The sequence below is a fragment of the Planococcus citri genome, chromosome 1 (assembly GCF_950023065.1).
Source record: "Planococcus citri chromosome 1, ihPlaCitr1.1, whole genome shotgun sequence".
NCBI classification, from domain to species: domain Eukaryota; kingdom Metazoa; phylum Arthropoda; class Insecta; order Hemiptera; family Pseudococcidae; genus Planococcus; species Planococcus citri.
The window spans coordinates 65,621,957-65,644,841 of record NC_088677.1 but is presented as its reverse complement, the minus strand read 5'-3'; the positions used below and the strand labels follow the sequence as shown (position 1 = coordinate 65,644,841).

At 34.0% G+C, this 22,885-nt stretch overlaps 1 protein-coding gene across 7 annotated transcripts in view; it reads right to left on the bottom strand.

Moving 5' to 3' along the window:
- The window catches only part of heph (polypyrimidine tract-binding protein 1 heph), a 613,245-nt gene that overhangs the window by 93,250 nt on the left and 497,110 nt on the right, over positions 1-22,885 (bottom strand). For all 7 annotated transcript variants that reach the window (XM_065347154.1, XM_065347155.1, XM_065347157.1 and 4 more), the window contains one exon: positions 15,646-15,792. In XM_065347154.1, coding sequence (XP_065203226.1) covers positions 15,646-15,792 — 147 coding nt within the window. The remainder of the gene's footprint in view (positions 1-15,645; positions 15,793-22,885) is intronic.

Below are 22,885 nucleotides of genomic sequence, written 5' to 3'. Positions count from 1 at the left end.
AAAAATAAAATGCTAGTTTGAGATTTTTAGCAAACATAGACGACAATAATTTCTGGTAATTTTTTGCAAGAAACGACACTTTAGTAAGTAAAACATTTTAATCGTATTTCGCGTTTCAGGTGATGCTATATTCCAATCAGCTATCGATACAATACCCGACATCGAAACGTTCGAATCTGCAATCAGTTCGACAAGATTGGAACTGGAGGATGATGAAAACACCCCTAACCACAGCTGCAGACTAAGTAAGACCCATAGGTACCAAATGACACCATTTAATAATATTTTAGGTAACAGTCCTGATTTTTTTCTCCTTCAGGATACAAATGCAATGCTTGGTCTCCTCACCGAAAAAGTCAAATAAGGTCTGAACAAAAAAATGGACCAACTATTGGGGGAAAAAGTGATAGGTACGTACCTATTTCCATCTCTATGGATCGATAGATTGTATTAGATACGCATACTTAAAGTGTATTTTGTTTTTTTTTGTTTTTTTGTTTTTTTTTTATTTGTTGCCAATATACAAATGAGTAGGTAGATGCCTCCAACTTTTTAAAATTTAGGTACCTTTACTTCTAAAAATTTAAAAATGACTAGAGTAAAGACGAGATGACTTGCTTATCTTTGTAATCGACATTGCAACCAGAGCTTTCTCGCAATATTGCTAAAAACATCCTAATTTACATGCAACACCATCGCAATTTAGATACATATTAAAAAAAAATCAGCATCATCTTACAGTTTTAGCAGGTAAAGGACGTTTTGCAGTTTTGGCAAAGTACAGGATCTTTTTGAAATGTTGACAACTAAACAAGACCTTCTTTTCGACTTTGATAGAAAAGTACGACTTTTTCATAATTTCAAATATATAGCACGTTTTTTGCAATATTGGTAAAAAAGCAGACCTTTTTGCAACTCAGCAGCAAATACAGCAATTCTTTTTCATAATTTTAGCCAAATTGGGACTTTTTTGCAATTTTGACGAAAAGAAAAATGAGACGTCTTTTTGCAATCCTGATTGGTAAAAAAAGCAAGACCTTGGACAATTTTAGCAAGAAACTGGGCTTTTTAACTATTTCGAAAAAAAGAGAACAGGTCTTTCTCGCACAATTTCAGCAAAAACCAGGACTTTTTTGCAACTGTAGCGCAAAAAAGTCAGGCTAATGCGTAACCTAGTTAGACAAAAAGCAGGACCTTCGACAGGAAAATTTCCAACTGTTTCAGTGTTTCTATTACAATTTGCAGGAGAGAGGAAGGCTTCAAAATTAATTTAGTTAACCTTGTTTTCCACATACCAGTATTATGTAATGCGAAAGTCAAGATCATAAAAAGAAAGTAAATATATTTGCGATATTCTGGAGATGATTGAAAAAAAGCAGGACTTTTTACAATGTATGCAAAAAACAGGGTCTTTTGGCACCTTTGGCAAGCAACAGGACTTCTTGGCCATTTTTGCAAAAAAAAAAAAAAAAATGGTGGGCATTTGGGCCGAATTTTCATTCAAATCATCGCACAGATGAAGAATCAGATTAAATTTTCCTTTTTTCGTAATACTTTATAAAACTACTGGTACATTGTAACTAGTAATATTTACAGATCAAATTAACCTTTTTTCAATAAAATGAGCCAGTAATGTGACCCTATTATAAGGGGGCCAAAACAGCTCTGGGAACTGAGTGTGATGTTTTCTTGATGAGGGGATTATTCAGAAGAAAACTGACGTGAAATGGAAATTTTTTAGATGAATTGGATCTTTCACACAATTTTGGCAAAAACCAAGATTAGTGATACCGTTCTACAGAATCCTGTAAATAATTACTCCGAAAACAATTAAAAGAAAGCAAATAAATATTTGGAAAAATTTCTATGTTAATTGGAAAAAAGCAAAAATTTTTACAATGTTGGCAAATACCGAACAGGTCTTCTATTCTGCATTTTTGACCAGAAAAAAACAACGAACGACACCCTCAAAAATTTTTGCGTTTTTCCAAAAATTTGCAAATAATACTCGCAGATATATTTCAAAGCCTTGGAATACTACACCAAAATGCACGCAACTTTGAGCATTTTCATCCCTCGCCTCCTACCTCTTTGCATAGTAGGCAATCTACGAACGAAACGACTATACGGCTTTTAGGCGCGTTGAACGAATCGCACGAGGTCATTGGCCAAACTTCTGCTTAGAGAAGAGATTACTTTTGTAAAATCTTTCAAGACCTTTTCGGTGAAATGACGAAGGATTATAAATCCTTCGTATATGAGCCATGAGGGCGTATTTCGTATCCCTATATACTAAACTATAATATCTCCGAGTAAAAAGGAATTATCGTTCGCTAATTCGAACGACAGACACGAACAACGCGACGACATTTTATAAGTAAATTTAGAACCAAGCTCACAATCGACGATGACACGTCTCTCTCTAAGAATAAGACGTAAGCACTAAGCAGCATCACCGAGACGAAAAGTTATCCCTAGAATTTGAAAATGAAAGTAAAACACTCGCTTTAAAAAAAACCGTACTAAAGAAAACAATCCACGTGAACAGAACATCTCAACGATGAGGATTTTTCACCCGCAAAAGAGCAGCCAACTTTCGACGTGTCGATAAGGCAACGTGTTGCTGGGCTTTTTGCACATTCTTTTCTCCGGTATTTCTATTCTTTTTTTAAAGCAATTCGCGTCGTATAATTTAAATATTATTTAAGCAAGTTGCAGTTTGGATATTTGAAAATTGTTTTCTATTTCCTCGGGCTATCGAGGCGGTTTTCTCGTTGCGAGGGAAAATTTTCAATTTTCTTTTGTTCGACACGAAAGAAGTTTACAGAAAATTGGTATCATTTTTACCGTAGCAGGGCAGGGTGAACGACGCAGTGTTGTATACAACAACGCGTATTTAAAGTGGTATTGTGTGTTGCGTACGGCGTCGTCGTAGTCGTCGAGCCACAAAAAACCACCCAGCCAAGAAAGACCGAGGGGGGGGGGGGAGAAAGAGAGAGGCGAATAGTTTATTACATTTAAGCGAGTAAGTAAAAAAAGGAACGGAGAAAAGAAACCTTGTTCGTGGCAAGCAGAAAATGTGGAGGAATTCGGTTAAAGTAGATTGAATTTTAAATTTTTATCAAAGAAAGAAAAAAAAAGCACAATGATAAAAAGGGCGTATAACGGAGGCGAGTTGCGAGTTGAGCCGAGCTCGCAGAAACAAGTATTATAGTCATTCATGAGGAAAATTTTCTCACTGAAAAATCAGTTTCTTCTTTTTAAAGAAATTGATAACTTCATTCGGTACTTCGTTTCGCGTCGATGAGGGTTGTGGGTAATGTGTATAGTAAGTTTACGATGTCTGTACGCGTGTACACAGAGAACGTTTACCCCCGATATCCCCCTCCATCTAACCAACCCTTACTATTGCTCCTTTAGCGTACCTATTCGTGTATGCGATGAACATACGTGCGGTGGTAAACACGGTTATACGCGAGTTTGTTTTGCTAAACCACGTATGAAAATAATTTCCGCGGTAATAAGGCGAACACGACGAGAAAATCTCATTAGGGTGAGGAAAAATCATCCCGAAATGGCTTTTTCCCTCTTTTCTTTTGTTTCTCGTCGCGTAGAGCTCTGATTGAATTTTTTTTTACAGAGGTTTTTTGAATAATTAAAACTTGTATTCGAATGTGACCCGATGAACCGCGAACATGTGCGGGTGTTTTGAAAGGTATAATTTCTTGAAAAAAACGTGGCCACTTTTTTGTCTTCATTTCTTCCTCCCGAGGATAGGAATTGAAGACGCGAAGTTACGAGGTATTGTAAGATGAGGCGAATTGGCGCACTTATTTCAACATTTTTTGGCTTTTGAGTGAATTTTATAAAAGAGTCCAAGAAGTTTCAAGGTTAAAATTTATTCGAGGTAGAATTTTTTAGGGTCAAAACAATTTCCATTTTTAAAAATAGAGCTTGAAAAAATGAAACAAACAAAATCAAAATTCTGAAACAAGAAAATAAACAAAAAAATTACCTAAGAACCGAAGCTTCGTCAGCAATTCTGATCGAAAAAAGCGACCCTTTTTGACAATTTCAGCAAAAATATAGGGCTTTTCATGACAGCCTGGGCGGAATTTTCGGCAACTTTGGTAATAAAAAAAGACTTTTTAGGCAATCTTGGCAAAAAAACAAGGTTGAAGGCGATAATTTAACAATCAATTAGCTATCACTTTCACTGTTATCACGGTAAGACCAAAATAGCGACAGGTAAGATGAAAAATTAGATGTCGATGTATCTAGTCGTGGTACATATTGCTAATGGTTTACATTCAGCTAACAGGACTTCTTGGACAGCAAAGGGAAGTTCAATATTCTTCAGGTATTTTAGGAGAAAAATTTCTCAGAAATTTTGACATAGATTCTGACATTTTAATAATTTTAATAAAAAAGGAACTTTTCTGACAATTTTAGGTAAAACTTAAAAGTATCATCTATCGATATCAATTACAACAAAAATTGGAACTTTTTTTTATCAAAAAAGAGACTTTCTGACAATTTTGAAACATCTAATGGAATGTGGTCGACAATTTTGGCAAAAATTGAAACTTTTTTGATAATTTTGTCATAAAAGTAGGCATCAAGTCAATTTTTGTAAAAAAAATGGGAATTTCTGACAACTCTGAAATCAAAACATTACTTTTTTCAAAATCTTTGCAAAAATTTTCACCTTTTCCACAATTTTAGAAAAAATTGCCTATGTTAGTTCTTTTTGAAAATTTTGACATAAGTTTTACAAGTACTTCTTTTTGGGAATTTTTAGCAAAAACATGACATGCTAAACAATTTTGACAAAAACAAAAAAACAAAAAAAAACAGGATCATTAAAGGGCACTTTCAGAAAAACAGAACTTTTTAGAGTATATAATAAATGTAGGTAGAGGCACATATGTAGTTAATTCAAAAATCAATATTTTTTTGGATGTTTCGGAAAAAAACTAGAATTTTGTACCAACATTGGCATAAAAGGAGACTTTTTGTCTGTCTCCGCAAAAAATGGGGGGCTTCCTGACAATTTTGCCAACAAATTAGACTTTCTGAAAACTTCAATTTAAAAACAGGAATTCTTCCTCAATTTTGACAGAAAACTATTCTCTGGTCAAAATTGTCAGGAAATCTCATTTTTTGTCAAACTTACCAGAAAGCCTCATTTTTTGGCCAAAAGTGTCAAAAAGGCCCAATACCTATTTGCCAAAATAACAACAAAATTTCAGCTTCCTTTCCAAGACATTAAAAAAAACATTCATTTTTGACTTTGATTAAAAAAAGCGACCCTTTTTGACAATTTCAGTAAAAAACAGGACCATTTTGACGCAGGCAGGAAACAGGACTTTTGATAAAAGTCTGGGTGGAATTTTTGACAACTTTGGTTTGTCAATAATTTTTGGAAAAAACAGTGAATTTTATCATCAGAAGAAATTCGCTAGCAAAAATGGACAATGGACATATCAATTAGGTACCAAAATACGTAGCCGAAGGCTGGTAAGATGAAAAATTAGATGTCAATGTATTTAGTCGTGGTACATATTGCTAAAGTTTACCTTCTTAAACAGCAAAGAAAAGTTCAACACTCTTTAAATACGTATCTTGACAAAAAAAAAAAAAAAAAAAAGAGGAACTTCTTAGCAGATTCGGACATTTTAATAAATTCAATAAAAAAGGAACTTTTTTGACAATTTAGGTAAAAATAGCACCCCACGATAGCAATTACAACAAAAATTGGAACTTTTTGATAATTATATCGAAAAAGAGACTTTCTGGCAATTTTGAAACATCTACTAAGATCTGCTCGACAATTTTGGCAAAAATTAATTTTTTAAAAACAATTTTATCATTAAAGTAGACCTCTAACCAATTTTGGTAAAAAATAGGAATTTCTGACAACCCTGAAATCAAAACATTATTTTTTCCGAAATTTTTGCAAAATTTTCCACTTTTCCACAATTTTGGAAAAAATTATGTTTGTTTTGAAAATGTTGACAAGTGAAACTTTTTGAAAATTCTGACAAGGCGTTTTTTCAGTTTCAGAAAAACAGGACTCCTCGGACAGTTACTTAATTTAAAAATCAATACTTTTTGGATACTTCGGAAAAAAGCTAGAATTTTGTAGCAACTTTGGCAAAGAGTGAGACTTTCTGTCCGTCTTCACAAAAAATGGGGCTTCCTGACAATTTGGGCAAAAATGAGTCTTTCTGATAATTTAAAAACAGGAATTCTTCGTCAATTTCGGCAAAAACTGTTTTTTTGTCAAAATTGTCAGGAAATCTCATTTTTTTTCAAGATTGCCAGAAAGCCTCATTTTTTGGCCAAGATCGTCAAAAACCCCAATCTTTGCAAAATCCGTGTAGCAAAAAATTTTCAACTTCCGTCCCAAAACATTTAAAAATGATTGATTCTTGACTAGCTGTCAGAAAAGTCCTGTTTTGCTAAAACATGCAAAACAGAAATCCCGTTTTTAAGGTCCCATATTAGTTAAAAAGTCTTGTTTTTTTGCTACAATTGTCAAAGAAATCCTGTTTTTGGCCAAAATTGCTAAAAAAGGTCTTGTTTTTTTGAAGAAATTGTCAAAAAGTCTAATTTTTAGGTAAAATTGTCAGAAAATCTTACTTTCTGCCAAGATTGTAAGAAAATTTCAATTATTCGCTAAAATCGTAAAATTCCCAATTTTTGCCAAAATTGTTAAAAAGGTTCTGTTTTTGAAATTGGCAACAAGTCTTATTTTTTGTCAAAGTTGTCAAGAAATCTAACTTTCCGCCAAGATTATCAGAAAATCTTATTTTTAGACCAAAATCGTCAAAAAGTCCTAATCTTTGCCAAACTAGCTACAAAATTTCAGCTTCCTTTTCAAAACATTTAAAAAACATTGACTTTTGACTTAGCTGTCTGAAAAGACCAGTTTTACCAAGATTGCCATACAGAAAAGCCTTTCTTTAGGCTCTATATTGACTAAAAAGTCTTGTTTTTTTTCTGCCAAAATAGCCCAAGAAGTCCTGTTCTTTGCCAAAATTGCTACGCTAAAATTGTCAAAAAGTTCCATTTCTTGTCAAAATTTCAAAAAGTCCCAATTATTTCTAAAAAAGTGACACTTTTTCGACAATTTCGATCAAAGGAAATCTGGCAAAAAAAACATAGAACATCAATTTCAAAAAAAAAAAACTTATTTTGTAATTTCGAAAAAAAATGTAAATTTTAAGCATCAATTGAAGATTGAATCAAGCACAGAAGGATATCCAAAATATGCAGGACTGATTGCAATAGAGTTTTTACACTTCAATGTTCTAATTATATTGTGTATAATTCTCAATTTTTGTTTAAAATCAACTCTTGATTATACGAGTATGATTAAAACTTGAAATTGGTTTTTCACTTATGTATTAATAGAAAAATTGCATTTAAAACCAAATTCAACGCTTTTTTGTTTGGTTTTAGAAATTCGTGGCTGTTTCTTTAATCGTTTCAAAATCTACGAGCTACACTGGAATATGAACATGACCTTTTCTGTAGAGCATTTCATATTCTATAAAATAGGTTACCGGTTACCTATGTCCAAAATCTGAGGCAATACAGCACTTAGAACACCTCAATCAATCATTTAATGAATAACATAGCCACGTGAATTCAATTTCTAAACGACTCAACGTTGCAAGCAAAAAAAAAAAACAAAAATCATTTCTAACCTAGTTAACAAAACGATAACGACGCCCCAACCAGGAATGATTTTCGCAACGGCATGTAGCAGGTGGAAATGGAAAAAGATACCTGTACAGGATAGAGGAAACAAGAGGGTCGAGAAACCCAGAGAGAGGCAGAGAGAGAGAAAGCGAAGCGAAAATGGAAAGAAGAAAGAAGACCCTTGTTCGATGATCCGTATCGTCGATTCTTTGCGTATTTAACGAGCTTTAAAGCGAAGAATCTGCGGCGATGGTGGTGCTGTATGGTGTTGGGCTGTGTGTTCTCGCTTGATTGTCGCGTGTTTCGCAGCCAGAAGCTTCTTTCGGGAAGCACCTTAATTATTCGTAAACCCAAGAGTGTAATCTACGAGCAGCAATGAAGAATCGAGCTCATTTTCCGAACAGTTTAAAAAGCTCTACCACCCCCACTATAGTAGCGCCGCCCGCGCCATCGCCACAGTTCAACTCATTATACTCGAATGTTCTTTATTCTCGGCGAAAAAGGAATTAGTCTTCGTCTTTTCGCCTGCAGCTCGTGTATCCTCTGCCTCTTATCCCATGGTCGCTACGGTACCAGGTAGGTAGGTACACTTGGAGTAGTGTACTCGACTCGCGCTTTTACTATATATTTTTGGGCGATGGGCGCGGACGAATAAATAATGTAACTTAGCGAGTTACCTGCCTTTTAACTAATTTATGTAGCTAGTTTTGTTTTTGCTTGTTTTCTAATTAGGTTAAGACTTAAATGACGTTTGTTCGGCTTTCATTATAAATTTACCTTGACATTGTTATCGAAGTCACGAGTCATAGCAGGGTTAACAGACGTTTAGAAAGTAATCTCAGCAATTTGCATGTTTTCAAGTACATTGTAATACGATGAATGAAAGTGTCTCGATTGATATTACCTAAGTAAGTTTATTCATCACCTAGTATGGACTACAGATGCGATCTAAACACGAACGACAACCGATTTTTGATTTAAGCTAATTTGTTATCTATGGTTCAAACAATCGGAAGTAAGTAAACAAAGATATTTATATGTGCCAGATTCAGCATCGACAAAAATAAAGTTTATCAAATAGGCTCGGATATTTCTCAATTTTTTCTAACTGGCTTTGATTTCAGTATAGCTGAGATTGAAGCTTCCAATAGAAAAACTTAATTAGAAGAAGACAATTGGAAATCACATTTTCCATCCATTCTTTCAATAGATAGGAAGTAATAAACATCTCTGTCTAGCAATGTAGTAGAAAACCCAAGTAGCATCAGTGTCTGAAACTGAAGACCCTGATGAATTATATTACCACAAGAAGCAAACAAAACAATGCATATCCCTATAATTATCCTACCAGAAAATATGACTGCAAATCAGAAATCAACACCATCAAGAAAGAATCTAAAACACATTGCATACTCTTTACCATAGCGATCCTTGCGGAAAAGATCGCAAGTTGTTGGTATTGTGATACATATCACGATAATTGGGATAATTTGAATCAATCCCTGGATTTGACAAGATCTGAAGCGGAGTTTTCTCAAGGTTTTCTCGCTCCCTACCATTTATGTATTTGATAATTTTTTTGAGCCTGCAACTAAAACAGTTTGCTATTCCTAGAGGCGCAGCAAAAAACGGCAAGACACTAGCAGCCAGGCAGTAAATACCTCCATTTAGTGATATCTCTTCAACAAATAATCAGAGTCTCAGAATTTTTTCAAAGAAATATAGTTTTTTTTGTTCTATTTTTCTGGAGAATTTTGGGTTACCTACTTTATTGTTATTACCATTGAGAAGAAAAAAACATTAATGAGTTTTTTTTCCATTTTTTTGTACGTTTTACTGCACTTTTTGGCCCTACTCCAGGTATTAAATTTTAAAAAATTTGAGAATTTTCTCACATTAATAGCACTTGCAAAGTAACCCTTTGGAGGCTCGTGACCCAACTGCATCATCTTCACAGTCTGTGAATAAAGTTTTAGAAGCCAAACTTCTAATGATCAAATTATCACCAAAAAATTTCAAAAAAACTTTTCACTATCAATGAAGGTTAATTTTACTGACTTGAACCATCATTTTTCTACCAAGGTTTTAAATTTTAAACCTCACATTGAAAATCAAAAAACAAGTTTTTCAAATAAAAAATTATTACTCATCATGTATAATCCACTTGGAAGTGAGAACGGAATTTTACCTTTTTTTTAGTTTATTCTGCACAAATTTTGAATTGGTACAAAATTGTATTCTTTTTGTAAGTTATGCAAAACTACTGAAAAGGTGCGAACAATTCAAAAACAGATTTCTGACTTCTAGGTGAGTATAATGTGATTAATCATCACTGGAAAAATTTCAAAAAACTTTTTTCTACTTTCGATGAATCTAAATTTTAAAATTTGAAACCATGGTAGAACAGTGATAAGTCAAGGATCCAAAATTTTTCCTGCAGAATTTCGAGGTCCTCCTTCTCTATCAAATATCCCTCACTTTCTCTAAAAAGAAAAAGTCAATTATAAATTAAATACTTTTGGACAATAGGTAAGTATACCAAAGTAACTTATCAAGTTACCTTTCAATTATTTTTTCAAAGTTAGTTAGTTCTGTTTCTGCTTGTTTCCTAATAAGATCAGACCATAAATACAATCAAACAAGACTAAAGAAATAAATTTATGTTTTCAGGAAATAAGGAAGCAAAGACATTTATGTTGGTTCAGCATCAACTTTAACTAGATTGATCAAATTAACAATTTTAGAGAATAAGCAAAGATATTCTGTGAACATCAGATTATCATCAACAAAAACAAGGCTCGTCAAATAGGCTTGTCCCACCATCAACAACGTAATGAGGCAAGTACTACCTAACCTATTGATCAAACAATACCTAGGAAGTAAGCAAGCAAAAATATTTATGTCTGTTTAGCGTCATCACTCATCAATAACTAAATTGATCAAATTACCAATTTTGGAGAATATGATAATAATTATTGCATCATGGTATCACAATCTAATTCTCCTTGAAATTTCTCATCAATAACTAAATTGATCAAATTACCGATTTTAGATAATATGATGATAATTATTATTGCATCATGGTTTAAAAAATGATGACTTTGATGTTCACAATATAAATGTACTTTGTAAGTCAGATAGCTATTGATCAAACTGTCTGATAATGGCACTAATATTGTCAGCATGAAGAATCTCCTTGATAAAAAACATCCAACTCTTGAAATTGAGTGGAAATTCATTCCTACTAAATCTCCTCATCACAGAGGAGTTTGGGAATCCGCTCTGAAGGCAGGGAAAAAGTACTTACTCTCAATTACAAAAATTTCAATTCAAACCAAAGACCAATTCAAAACAACTCACTATGATCGAAGCGATCATGAATTCGCGACCTTTGTATTAACAAAGAATATTGACAAATATCGACAATATTGATGTTATTACTCCCTGTGAATTCCTAATTCGCTCTCATCTACTCGAGCCTAATCAAAAGGATATCATACCTGACTCGTTATTTGATTTGCTCGACAATCAAAGATTAATCATCACTACATTTTGGAAAAAATGGCAAAGCAGCTATTTAGCACAACTCAAAACTCGATCCAAATGGAAGTGCGGCGCTTCAAACCTCAAAATCCGGGACATTGTGATAATAAAAGAAAATGTGTCGCCTTGCAAATGGCCTTTAGCATGTATAATTAAAAAAATGCCTGATTCTCAAGGTCAGCTACAAGTTGTCACCATTAAATCCAGAGGATCGGTATTTATCCGGTCAGTCCAACAGTTAGTTAAACTGCTGGTAGAATCTGATGAAGATCAGAAGACGATCTCTTTCTCAAACTAGACTTGTTTTGAGATCATCATCATTTGAGATCTCAAAGATCCTTCCTGGTCTTCCAGGGGAAGACTGTTTGGATACATTTCCAAATACCTACATCATACATGTAAAATAATTGTGTACATATTTGTATATTTTTGTGTATACTCAAGTAGGTAAATCCTACTCATTGTAAATAGATAGTTTATCTCGTTTTTTGATAAGTTTGTCTCATTCTCGTGCAGTATGCACTCTAATTTCTCTGTACAGTTTGTTGTTGTAAATACATCGATGTGATCGCGCGAAATCGCGTTATATGGCGTTTTCATTTCAAACTTGACTTGGGATTTAACTCTTCACTTCAGATATTATACAGTCCACATAGGTAACACAAACAATACCTAGGAAGTAAGTAAACCAAATTATGTATTTATGTTGGTTCAGCGTTGTCAATAACTAAATTAATCAAATTAATGATTTTAGAGAATAAGCAAAGATATTCTGTGAACATTAGATCATCATCAACAAAAACAAGGCTCATCAAATGCTAGTGAACTTTCATTCATTTCAACCTGCAAAGCAAAAAATTGATGTTTTGAAAAATCTCATAGATAGGGTACTTGGTCTCTCTGATGTTTGTTTTCAGAGGGAAAAAAATCGATCACATTAATGACGTTGCTTTGGCTAATGATTACCAGTTTAAAATGATACATTCCCAAATTAAACTTTTCTTTAATCAAAAAAACTTTTCTACCCAGCATTCTGATTCTAATATTTGACCAAAAAAACTTCAGTGTACAGGATGCGCAGAAATATTGTGAACCCCTTAACCCTTAAATGCCACACTTATATTTTTTTCAAGATTTTCTTGCACTGGACTGACGAGAGACTTGATATCATGGCTACCTGATACATGTGCGTAAATGTTCACCCTTTCATTTGGCATGTTTGACACATTGCCTACTTTCATATTTTAAGGGGCACAATTTTTTGAAAAAAAAATAAAATTTTTTCATATTTTTTGATAGTTTTTTGTAGCCAATCGACAGCGACTGGAATGAAACTACCGCCTGTTAAATATTTATGTATCCATGCTCTACTAATTTATGTACAACAACTTGCCTATTTTTCTCATTTAAGGGGCAAAAAATTCAAAAATAATTATTATTTCACTCGTTTTAAAAAATTTCTGCCCCTTAAAATAAAAAAGTATGCAATATGCTCAACAGCGGAATTGAAGCGCAAGACATACACACACATGTACCAATAGTCGTTCCCACCCGAGCACTCTTTCCTGCCAGCGTAACGCATCGAAAAAACTGGTGTGGTGAAATTCACCACCTTGTGGCATTTAAGGGTTAAAAAGTCTTCTAAATATTTTGGTTGGTCACAGTGAATGATAATAATGATAGCACATGATTGGTTGTTTGACTGAAGTGATAACATCCCACCAATCATACGCATCTATTTCACATTGCCAACCTATATTTTTAATGAAAAACTTTCTTTGGGGTTCACAATATTTTTGCGCATCCTGTATTAATTATGCAGGTAAAACTTCAAAAAGAATTGGAAAACTTTATCAGCAGGAGGATTCAGCCATCACTTTTGCTTATAAAAATCTTAATAACATTTTCAAAAGAATTTTTTCCAATACTAAAAATAAGATTCCTACCATGTGTCAGAGTAACGTAAGGACATAATATATAGGCATAACCTACAGGGTGCCCAGAAATATCGTGAACCCCAAAGAAAGTTTTTTATTAAAAATATAGGTTGGCAACGTGAAATAGATGCATAGGTATGATTGATGGTGCAATGTTATCACCTTAGTCAAACAACCAATCATGTGCTTATCATTATTATTTATTATCATTCAGTATGATCAACCGAAACATTTAGTAGAAAACTTTTTTAGGGGTTCACGATATTTCTGGGCACCCTGTAGATGTCAGAGATGGTAGGACTATTACTGCCCTATCTGAACACTCTGTAAAATATAACCATAAGTTTGATTTTGAAAATGTTAAAATTCTACATAAGGGCTGCACTAATTTACAAAAAAGAAAAACCAACTGAAGAACTACACATTCTCCTTAGTAATCAAAACTGCATACCTAGGAAGTAAGCAAAGCAAAGATATTTATGTCAGTTCAGCGTTGACAAAAACTAAATTGATCAAATTAACGATTTTAGAGAATATGATAATTGCCTTCTAGAAACTGCTTATGCCAGGGAAACAATTGTAAATTCAATTCTCTGGAACTTTGGTGCTTCAGAACACCTTCAAGTTTCAAACATTCCATTTTCCAGATATCCCACGATCAAGATTCTCGACTTTTTTTTGAAAAGGTGGTGGTGGGGGTCAAATGAAATAACGAGGAATTACCTCCTTGCTCATTTCCGTTTCTTGTGATTCACACTGAAACCCTCGCATCGGGTTCCTCATGATCAATTTTCACATTACATATTAGAAACAATTTCAAAGCAATGATGAAAGTCGTGTAAAAATTGATAAAAACAGTGAAACTGGGGCTTCGGAGGTCGATATCAGATGACGACCAAATAGAGCATTCATTTTACTCTAAAAGTAGGCAAATACTCAATTTCAAAAACAAATTTTATTAGGCTGAACAAAAAAAGCTTTTTCTAATAAAACACAAAAAAAGTTTCATTCCTTCAAAAATTCGTCAAAAATCTAAAAATTATCCACGTTGCATGGAACTTTTAAAAACAAGCTGTTTCCAAAAATTCAAATTTGATTGCAACCAAAACCCAAAAAATTTGTCGTGATTCTCATTAATTTTGCAATTTTCCATCTCATATTTCCTTAAGAAGCTTCCAAATTGGATACGTTATGTCCTACAAACACCTAATCTTCATCTCCCATTCTCGTTGAGCTCTGCGCCGTACACGTAGTACATACGTAGATTCAAAGGGCGAAGAAATCGACTTCACTAGTTGATTTATTAAATATGAACCCTTACTCGTTTAATTTGTACGCGAATTAACTAGATTCCTTACCCTATCTCCGTTCATTCCTACAGAACTATTCGTATAGGAATATTTTAAGCTTACGGAACCCATTTCAAAGCACACACATCGAAGGCACCATAATATAGCCTATACATATGACGACAAAGTATAGGCATCGCGAAGGGGTAAACAAGCGATGCTGTAACGATTACCGGTAGGTATAGAATAGAGTGTGTAACGTTGAAACGTAAAAGCTAATTAAGTACGTTAAATTTTTGATGTTTTTTGATACACAAAAGAGGCGCTAGAATAACGAAACGAGATGAGCAGCATCCCAAGTTCCGCACGCTAATCCACGTGTCAAGTCGTCTGCTTTAGCGTTGTTAATTTTGCATTCAGCCTGGTTGCTGTTATTTTTTAATGTCGCGTAGGAGTCAACTTTAAGAAAGTAGGCTGTTGTTTAGTTTATACCCAAAGTGAAAGAGAAGAAGGCAGAGAAAACGAGAGACGGAGACAAACAAGCAGCCAAAAATGATAACTCGACCGGATGTTTTTTCCCCTCAGATGAGACTTGACAGCGACAAAAAGTTTATGTTTTGACGAATTTCACGCGTAAAGTTTATTGTACTACGATTTCGAATTGGATGAAACGAATTACATAAGGGAAGTATCTTTTTGACTTTTACCATCTCGCGTCTCGCTCTCTCTGTCTTTCCTCTATGATTCCGTTCGAGATGTTATCTAATTCGAAATGTTTGGAAAATATGAAAAAAACCACAATCAAATAAGGGTGTTAGTTTTTTCTTTCTTTTTTTTTAGCGAGAAGTTTTTCCCCCTTAAAGTTGTGTGTACCAATTTTGTCCAGTTTATCGTGATACATTTCTTCGTGTCAATTTTCACGAGGAAGCCGAGTAGTTTTTTCGATGTGTATTCGACTATTCGTATTCAATTCTGTGCTCAGTCTTTCGGTAAGTATTGTTTCTCAAACTTTTCATTAGTACGTTGTTGGTACTTCTATTTCTTACAGAAAAAAAAAGGATCAAAATATTCTTCACTCTTGACACTTATGTGACCATTTTTACTGCATTAAAAATACCTCTAGGTACAATTATGTACAATTATTGGATAATTTAAACTCGACTTACCGAGTTACTGTGTGTTTGATCGGTTTTTAATTCCTTGTGATTTGAAAACTGCACATAGACCGCTCTGCCTCTGAGTTGAGCTGTACACGTCGTAAAATAATTAACCATCGATGTAGCTGCCGATTCATCAGCCATTTCTAAAAACGCCTGAAACAATCGAAGCCAAATGAGTCGATTAATATGCAATTTCATAACTCATCTGTTGAAAATACCAACTGTACAGACATCTCGTACTTATCAACTAAAATTTTCTATACAGGTCGAAAAGTGGATAGAGATGTCATGTCAGACAGGTAAAGTAAGTAAGTACACAGTACACACATATCATACAATATGTATATTTATTCGATAAAAATATGTATCTAGCTATCTCAGTTCATATAAAACGGGCAATCTCAGAGACAATTATCGTACTTCAACGGACCGAGAAATTTTCTACACTGAGATGGTGAAAAAAAATATACATACGGTGAGTTCATATATGTATACGAAACTATAGCAGGTAAGTCAGGTATCCTTATGCTAAAAATAGCGAAAATTACACGTATAAATGTACACAGCGATGAGCATAAAATAAAAAACTCGATGATCAAATTTAACGAGAGGTATTGTTAGGTACAACGTACACTATGGTTTTTTTTTGCTGCATCTCTCTCTCGTTAACGCAAATTGTAACTTGTAAGCAGACGTTTGAACGAGGTACGAGTAGAATCTAAAATTGAATATCATTTGTACAGGTAGATAACATGTTGTATAAAGTAAACTAAGCACTCTTCTATAGCATGTGCCTGTCCCAGGGACTCTTTATTAGTCACCATTACCGGTCACAGTTGCGGTTATTCGTATAAAACGTCGTTTCGGACTAGTCGCCGTGATAAATGAATCTTACTCGTACATCAAGATAAACTATTCTCAAATTGCAGGTACCCCCCAACTCAACACTGCGTTCTGGAGACCACGTGGCTGTGTGAATCATGAAGGGAAAGGAGAGAGAAAATTTGCTCAAGTAAATGAGCAAAAAACACAGTATTTTTTACACAGGAATTGATGGGGCTTTGAGTGCTGATGAAATGGTGAAGATTGAGAGAGTCTTTTAAAAATGGACGTACTGGGCAAAAACTAAGCACAGGTATTGCGATCACAATTATTAATCTAGAAAAAAAACGAGCCATCAGCTATTCGCTGATTGCAAGATAGTTTTTGCATTTCCTTTCATCATACCTATTGGTTGATGGTTGCATTGGTAGCTAAGTTTGCTTTTAAATATCAACTTGAAGCTGATTTCAGGGCTCTGGTTTAACCCTCCAACGTCTGAGAGAAGTTCACCCGATAAATTTCAAGAATATTCGAGAGAGAAGTACTAACGAATAATCAGATTGCGATATTTGAGAAAAAATCGAATTTGAGAAATCACTCATTTCAGAAATTGAGTTTTTCCTCAATTTTCTCCAAAAGGTTGGGATTATGTCGATTCTCGATGCAAAATTTTCAGATATGGACGCAAACAAAAAGCAAAGTTGATGAAAATTCGCTGTAGAATTTGATCAGTTGAACATTTTTTTGAGTGTTCGTCTCAATTTTTCCATAAGACCCACAAAGGAAAAATTCATTGCTTCGAAATGCAAAATTTTATTTCCTTTTTTCAACAACTTCAAAAGCTTACAAGGAAACTTTTTTTTTACCAAAAGTAGAATAAAACAGAGTGAAATAACATCGGGGTTTTCAATTTTAATCAAATTTCACCGTAAAAAAATTAAAAATTACCTACTTAATTGAAATTTTTTGAAAATTTTCGAAAAATAAGTAAGATTTTTTTCTGTCTGAATTTGAAAAAAATTTTGCTTTGAATAAAATACAAAAAGCGCAAAGGTTTCGAAAATTGGTATAAATTTAATTTCGGAATTTGAATGAGAGTTGAGACGAAGGTACTTTTTGCGTTTTGATGTAAGAATTAAGAGATTGATAAATTTTTTTAAAAATTCAAATTTTAAAAAGAAATTATAGGTACATAAGATCGAACATTCAAATTGATATATTTTTCATATAAGTCCATAAGTCTTCTGAGATAAAAATGTTTTCTCTTGAAAAATTCTGATACCTACTGCATAGAAACAGCATAATTTTTTCATTTCCAACCGAATTTCCCGAGATTTCAAAAATAAAAATTGATTAAAGTTGAAATCCCTGGCGTTATTTTACCTCATTTTATTCCTATTTTGAAAGCGATTCAAAAATTTTTCTTTGTGAGCTGTAGAAGTTGTTGAAAAAGTGAATTAAAATTTTGTGAGAATTGGAAATAAAATAACCAGGGATGAAAAGCTAGCCGAAAGCTAAAAGTTTGCAAGTTTCATTTTTTCCAATCCAAAAGTTGGCCAAAAGTTTCATTTTTTTGGTTTTTTTCACAGGTTTTTTTTTGCAAAATTGAATTATTCAAATTCACAGGAAACAAAAAAATGAAAACAAATTTCATTCAATTTTATTCTAATGCGATTTAATGAAATGAAAAAAAAAAAAAGAAAATAATTCTAGCACTGAATGTTTTTCACTATCACTAAAAAATTATGAAATCAATGTACCTGATCTAATTTTTAATTAATTCCTTTTTTTGTAAATTGATGGTGTATCAGCTACAAGTTCAAAGTCGAAAGCTAAAAGCTAAATGAAATACAGCTGAAAGCTGTTAAATTGAAAATATAAAGGGAAACCATTGGAAGCCGAAAGTTTGGCTAAAGCAAGCCGTAAAAATCAAGATACCTGAAAGCTTAAGCCAAAAGCTGAAGTTTCATTTTAAGATTTTTTTCATCACTTGAAATAATAACGACCGAAAAAATATTCAGTTGATAGTGGTAAAGCCACAGCTTTGCACACCACATCGTAAACGTGGGTTCGAATCCTAAGTACAAGATAATACATTGCTTATATATCTCCGTTGCAAGGGCACATCCGAAATTGAAATTTTTTTGGAATGACTTTCAACACAAAATGAAGGACTTTGCTAAATTTGGTAAAATTGAAAAAAAAGCAAAAACAAAAATCAAATGCAGAAATTGTATTAAAGTATCATTCAAACCTGGGAAAAAATTCGGCGGAAGAAATTGTGAGAAATACTATTCGGTGCATCCACCTGGGTCCAGGAGCCCCAAAATAACCCAGTTCGCACCTGGCTCATCACTAATAATGGTTAAAAAATTGAGATGTAGGTAACTAGGTAGGTATATGTATTATTAGGGGCAGATCGTCTGAAAAAGTCGGCCGATTTTTACTAACTAAGCATAAACCTTATCTTTGAGGTGAAAGTTACCCAAAAAAAAATTCAGCATCCAAGGTGCTTCTGGGTGGTACATATGAGATCTCAACGAGAGGACACTTTCGAAAAAAATCGTGGGTTTTTTGCTCTCGTCGCTTCCCATCCTGTTTTGGGAAAAATAGCCGAGTCCCGAATGAAAGCAGTTGAGATTCTGATCACTTTTAGGGTTCTACTGAGCGGTTGAAAATTTTCAATTGATTATTTCTGAATTAATTCGTGTTATGAAAATTCTACTTTCTCAAAAATGTTGCATTAATGAAACCGAAAAATCCGAAGGTATCGTCCCTGAAACTGAGAAAATATTTCGGAATGCAGTGGTACCGATTCTTCAGTCATTATTGCCAATCTCAAAATATTGAATAAAAGATGGCTAACAACTGACGATTGGATTTTTTCTTTTTCCTTTAAATAGGCAATAATTACCACAAAATTAGCACCACTGCGTTCCAAAATGCTTCCCCAGTTTCAGAAATGGTATCTTTTGATATTTTGACATAATTATTGCGAAACATTTTCCACAAAAAAATTTTCAAAACATGAATTTACTCAAAAATAAGCCATTTGCTCATTTTCAACAGCTCAGTAGAACCCTAAAAGTATTTTAGTAGTAATGGCTTAGGTTAGCCTGGAATCTCAAACACTATTTTTGGAACTGGATTATTTTTTTCCAAGACAGGTTAGGTGAGGGCTAGAAAAATGTTGATTTTTTCAAGAATGTGCTCCTTTCTGAAGGTCTCTATCTCCCTTTCAGGAACACCTCCGGAGCTTAATTTTTTTCTGAGCAGCTTTAAACTCAAAATGAAGGTTTTTGCTGAATTTAGTCAAAGTCTGCCAACTTCTTTTTCGCGATCTACTCTAATACGTACATTAGGTCTGAGATAGAGAAATGAAAAAACTAAGGTAGGTATAGTGTGACTCCCTGAGAACAAAATGGAAATCGTATAATTTAGCTCTGAAAAAAATGAGGAAATTGTAAGTATGTTTCAGATGTTTGAGTTTTTTGATTCGGGAACCTTTGAATCTCTCACCTGGCAACGGTATTTTTCGATCGAATCTTTCCAAGGCTCACCGAATTATAAAGCGATTTGTTACTAAAACGAAACAAAATGCAAATAAGGTATGTTGGTAAGTAAAAGTAATTCGCGTTTTCACTTCTCCACATTTCTTATTCACCTCTGTCGGCGTTTAGATAGGAGGCATTCGAACGAAACATTTCAACAAATCATTACATAAGGCAGGGCACCAACACACCACAGACGATTTTTCCATACAAAACACCTCGCACGATGGTGCGAATTGAAATCACCCAATTACACCCCACCAACTGACATGGTATCGAGTTCTCAAAGAAGAAATACCTAGGAAAAAAATACTGTAATCAATCGAGATATAGAACAAATAAGGGCACTAGTCGTCTAACGAGATATAAACAGGAACAATCTGCTGACCCAAGGACATTGCACTTGTTTGTACCCTACATACCGCCTTCATCTTTCAAAATACAAACCCCCCTCCCTCGGGTCTCAGTCACCCCCTTCGTCGTTTAATTCTCCGGCACTACAAAGCAAAACGTTTCTTTGTTATTTTGTTTTGCAACTGTCTCATTTCACAAAGCTCTGGTGGCCCTGGCTCAATTTATAGTACACCTAGCTATGTGAATTTCGCCACAGCAACGTGGCCGGTCAACTCGAGCACCGCACACACATTTCGTCGTACCTACGTGTAGTAGAATTTTTCCTCAACGAAATACGAATTCTAGTTGCTTTTCGGTTCACGCGCTTTTATACAGTAAAAGGTATACGAGTAACGCGCGTCTAACGAAAAGTAGGCTTTTTATTCCCCCTTCGCACAGGGTTGTTTTCTTTCTCGTAGGCCAAGCAATCCAACCCAATTAGTATCAACTTAGTTACACGGGACGGATTCATTAATCTTGCAGTCTTACCGGCGAAAATGTCCTGTTAGCCGTTTATTATTAAACGTAGTGTATTTCCAAAAAGCATCTCACCATGCCAAAGTAAATGCCGGCGCCTTTTTACAGCTCGTTCGTCACCTTTCCTTTCCTTTCTCTCGTACGAAGTCGTATATTTACGCATCCGAGACGACGAACGAAGCCTACTCTGCCTTCTGAGTACATCAAATTAACAAAAAATTTTCCATTTGTACTTCTCCAAGTGTTGAATCGAACTCGGTCATAATCTTCTACATAAAGGAACCACGTAGGTAAGGTATTATCAATGTATTGGAAACTCGAAGATGGGAAATTTTAATCTAATCGATATTCGACGATATTACATATTTAAATAGCAATCAACAAGCTAAGTAATACGAGCAGGTAGGTATATATTATTCCATTCAAACAATATCACAAAGCGATACACTCACACAGAAGGATCAAGACTGAGGGAGACGAAAAAAAAAACCAACGCACCAATAAACATTTCCCATATACGGAATCTTTAACGCGTTAGCTTCTAATTTCCTATTTCTTCGTCTACGAGTATATGAGATGATTCCTTTCAGCCTATAATAACACCCAAAGACCAAAGAAAACGCGTGTATCAACACCGATCAATTTACACTAGATAATTGAAATGGTAAAATTAACGCGCCACCTCGCTTGGCAATTTGGTATTTGCGCTAATTAACTATTAAAATCTTCATTTTGTTCGTGTCTGTTGAATTTAAATGAGGTACTAAAGCGTGTGCCTGTACAATAGTGTTGCCAATGTTGTTCGTGCCACAGCATGGCACCTTCTTAGTTCCTCTACAATACCCTTACTTAATACCTTCGCCTATACCATTGAACCATCGATTATCTCCTCTTTATAAGTAATACTTACCTTCTCGTTTGTGTCTCGTATTTCTCTAATTTCTGATTTGCTGTTTATCGTTCTGTTTGTGTGGAAATTTTCAATTCATTTATTTATTAAAGTGGATTGAAAAAAAAAAGTCGATGGATTTTGATCCAATTCATCAGAGATTTTCATTCTGAGTTGAAAAAGTGACCCACGAAAAGTTTTAGTCTCCAAGGTATCCCTGGAGGGGAGATATAAGGCTTCAAAGAGGAGGCAATTTTCAAAATACCGTGTTTTTTCGCTCCAGTCACTACCCAACCTGTTCTGGGAAAATGACCTCGTCCCAAATTAAAGTACTTGAAATGAATCCAAGGCCACTTTCAGGGTTCTACTGAGCTGTTAAAATTTTGCCAAACGCTCATTTTTGGATCAATTCATGTTTTGAAAATTTTTTTTCTTCAGAAATATTTCGCATTCGTTATTACAAAATATTGAAAAACATCATTTCTGAAACTGAGAAAACATTTTGAAACGCAGTAGTGCCAACTTTTTGGACATACTGTCAACTTGAAACAATCAAAAAATCATAAGATGCAGCCAATCAAAAAGACGTTAAATTAATAAATGAAGTAGGTAGTCCAGTATTTTTCAAAATATGTTTCTATATTGGACAATTGGGCGTGAAAATACTGATAGGTATGCACATATATATGTGAAAAATTTTTCATGTTGACGACCTGAAGATTTAGCTCGAGTTACATAAATTTCCAAGTTGAAAAAAATAGAAAATTTATGGCAAGTTCAGATTCACAAGTATATCATTTTAAATTTTCAGCTTTGCCGGAATTTTTCCATATTGTGAACAAAGTTGGAAAATATGTATGATGCTCTAGTGAAGCAGTTAAAAAAGGCTTGTTTTCTTTTTTCGTTTTTAATTTTCAAAGTCTGACACTTGAAATCAATTATGCAATTCTGCATGCCTTTTTTTTAAAATAATGTGATTCGTTGTTAAATTTTATTATGATACACGTTTATTTGTTTTCTGAATAAATATTGTTAATTTTTTTCCGTGACTTTTAAATAATTCTTAAAATATCTGGACAAAATTCCGGAAAAGCTGGAAAAAATTTAAAATATA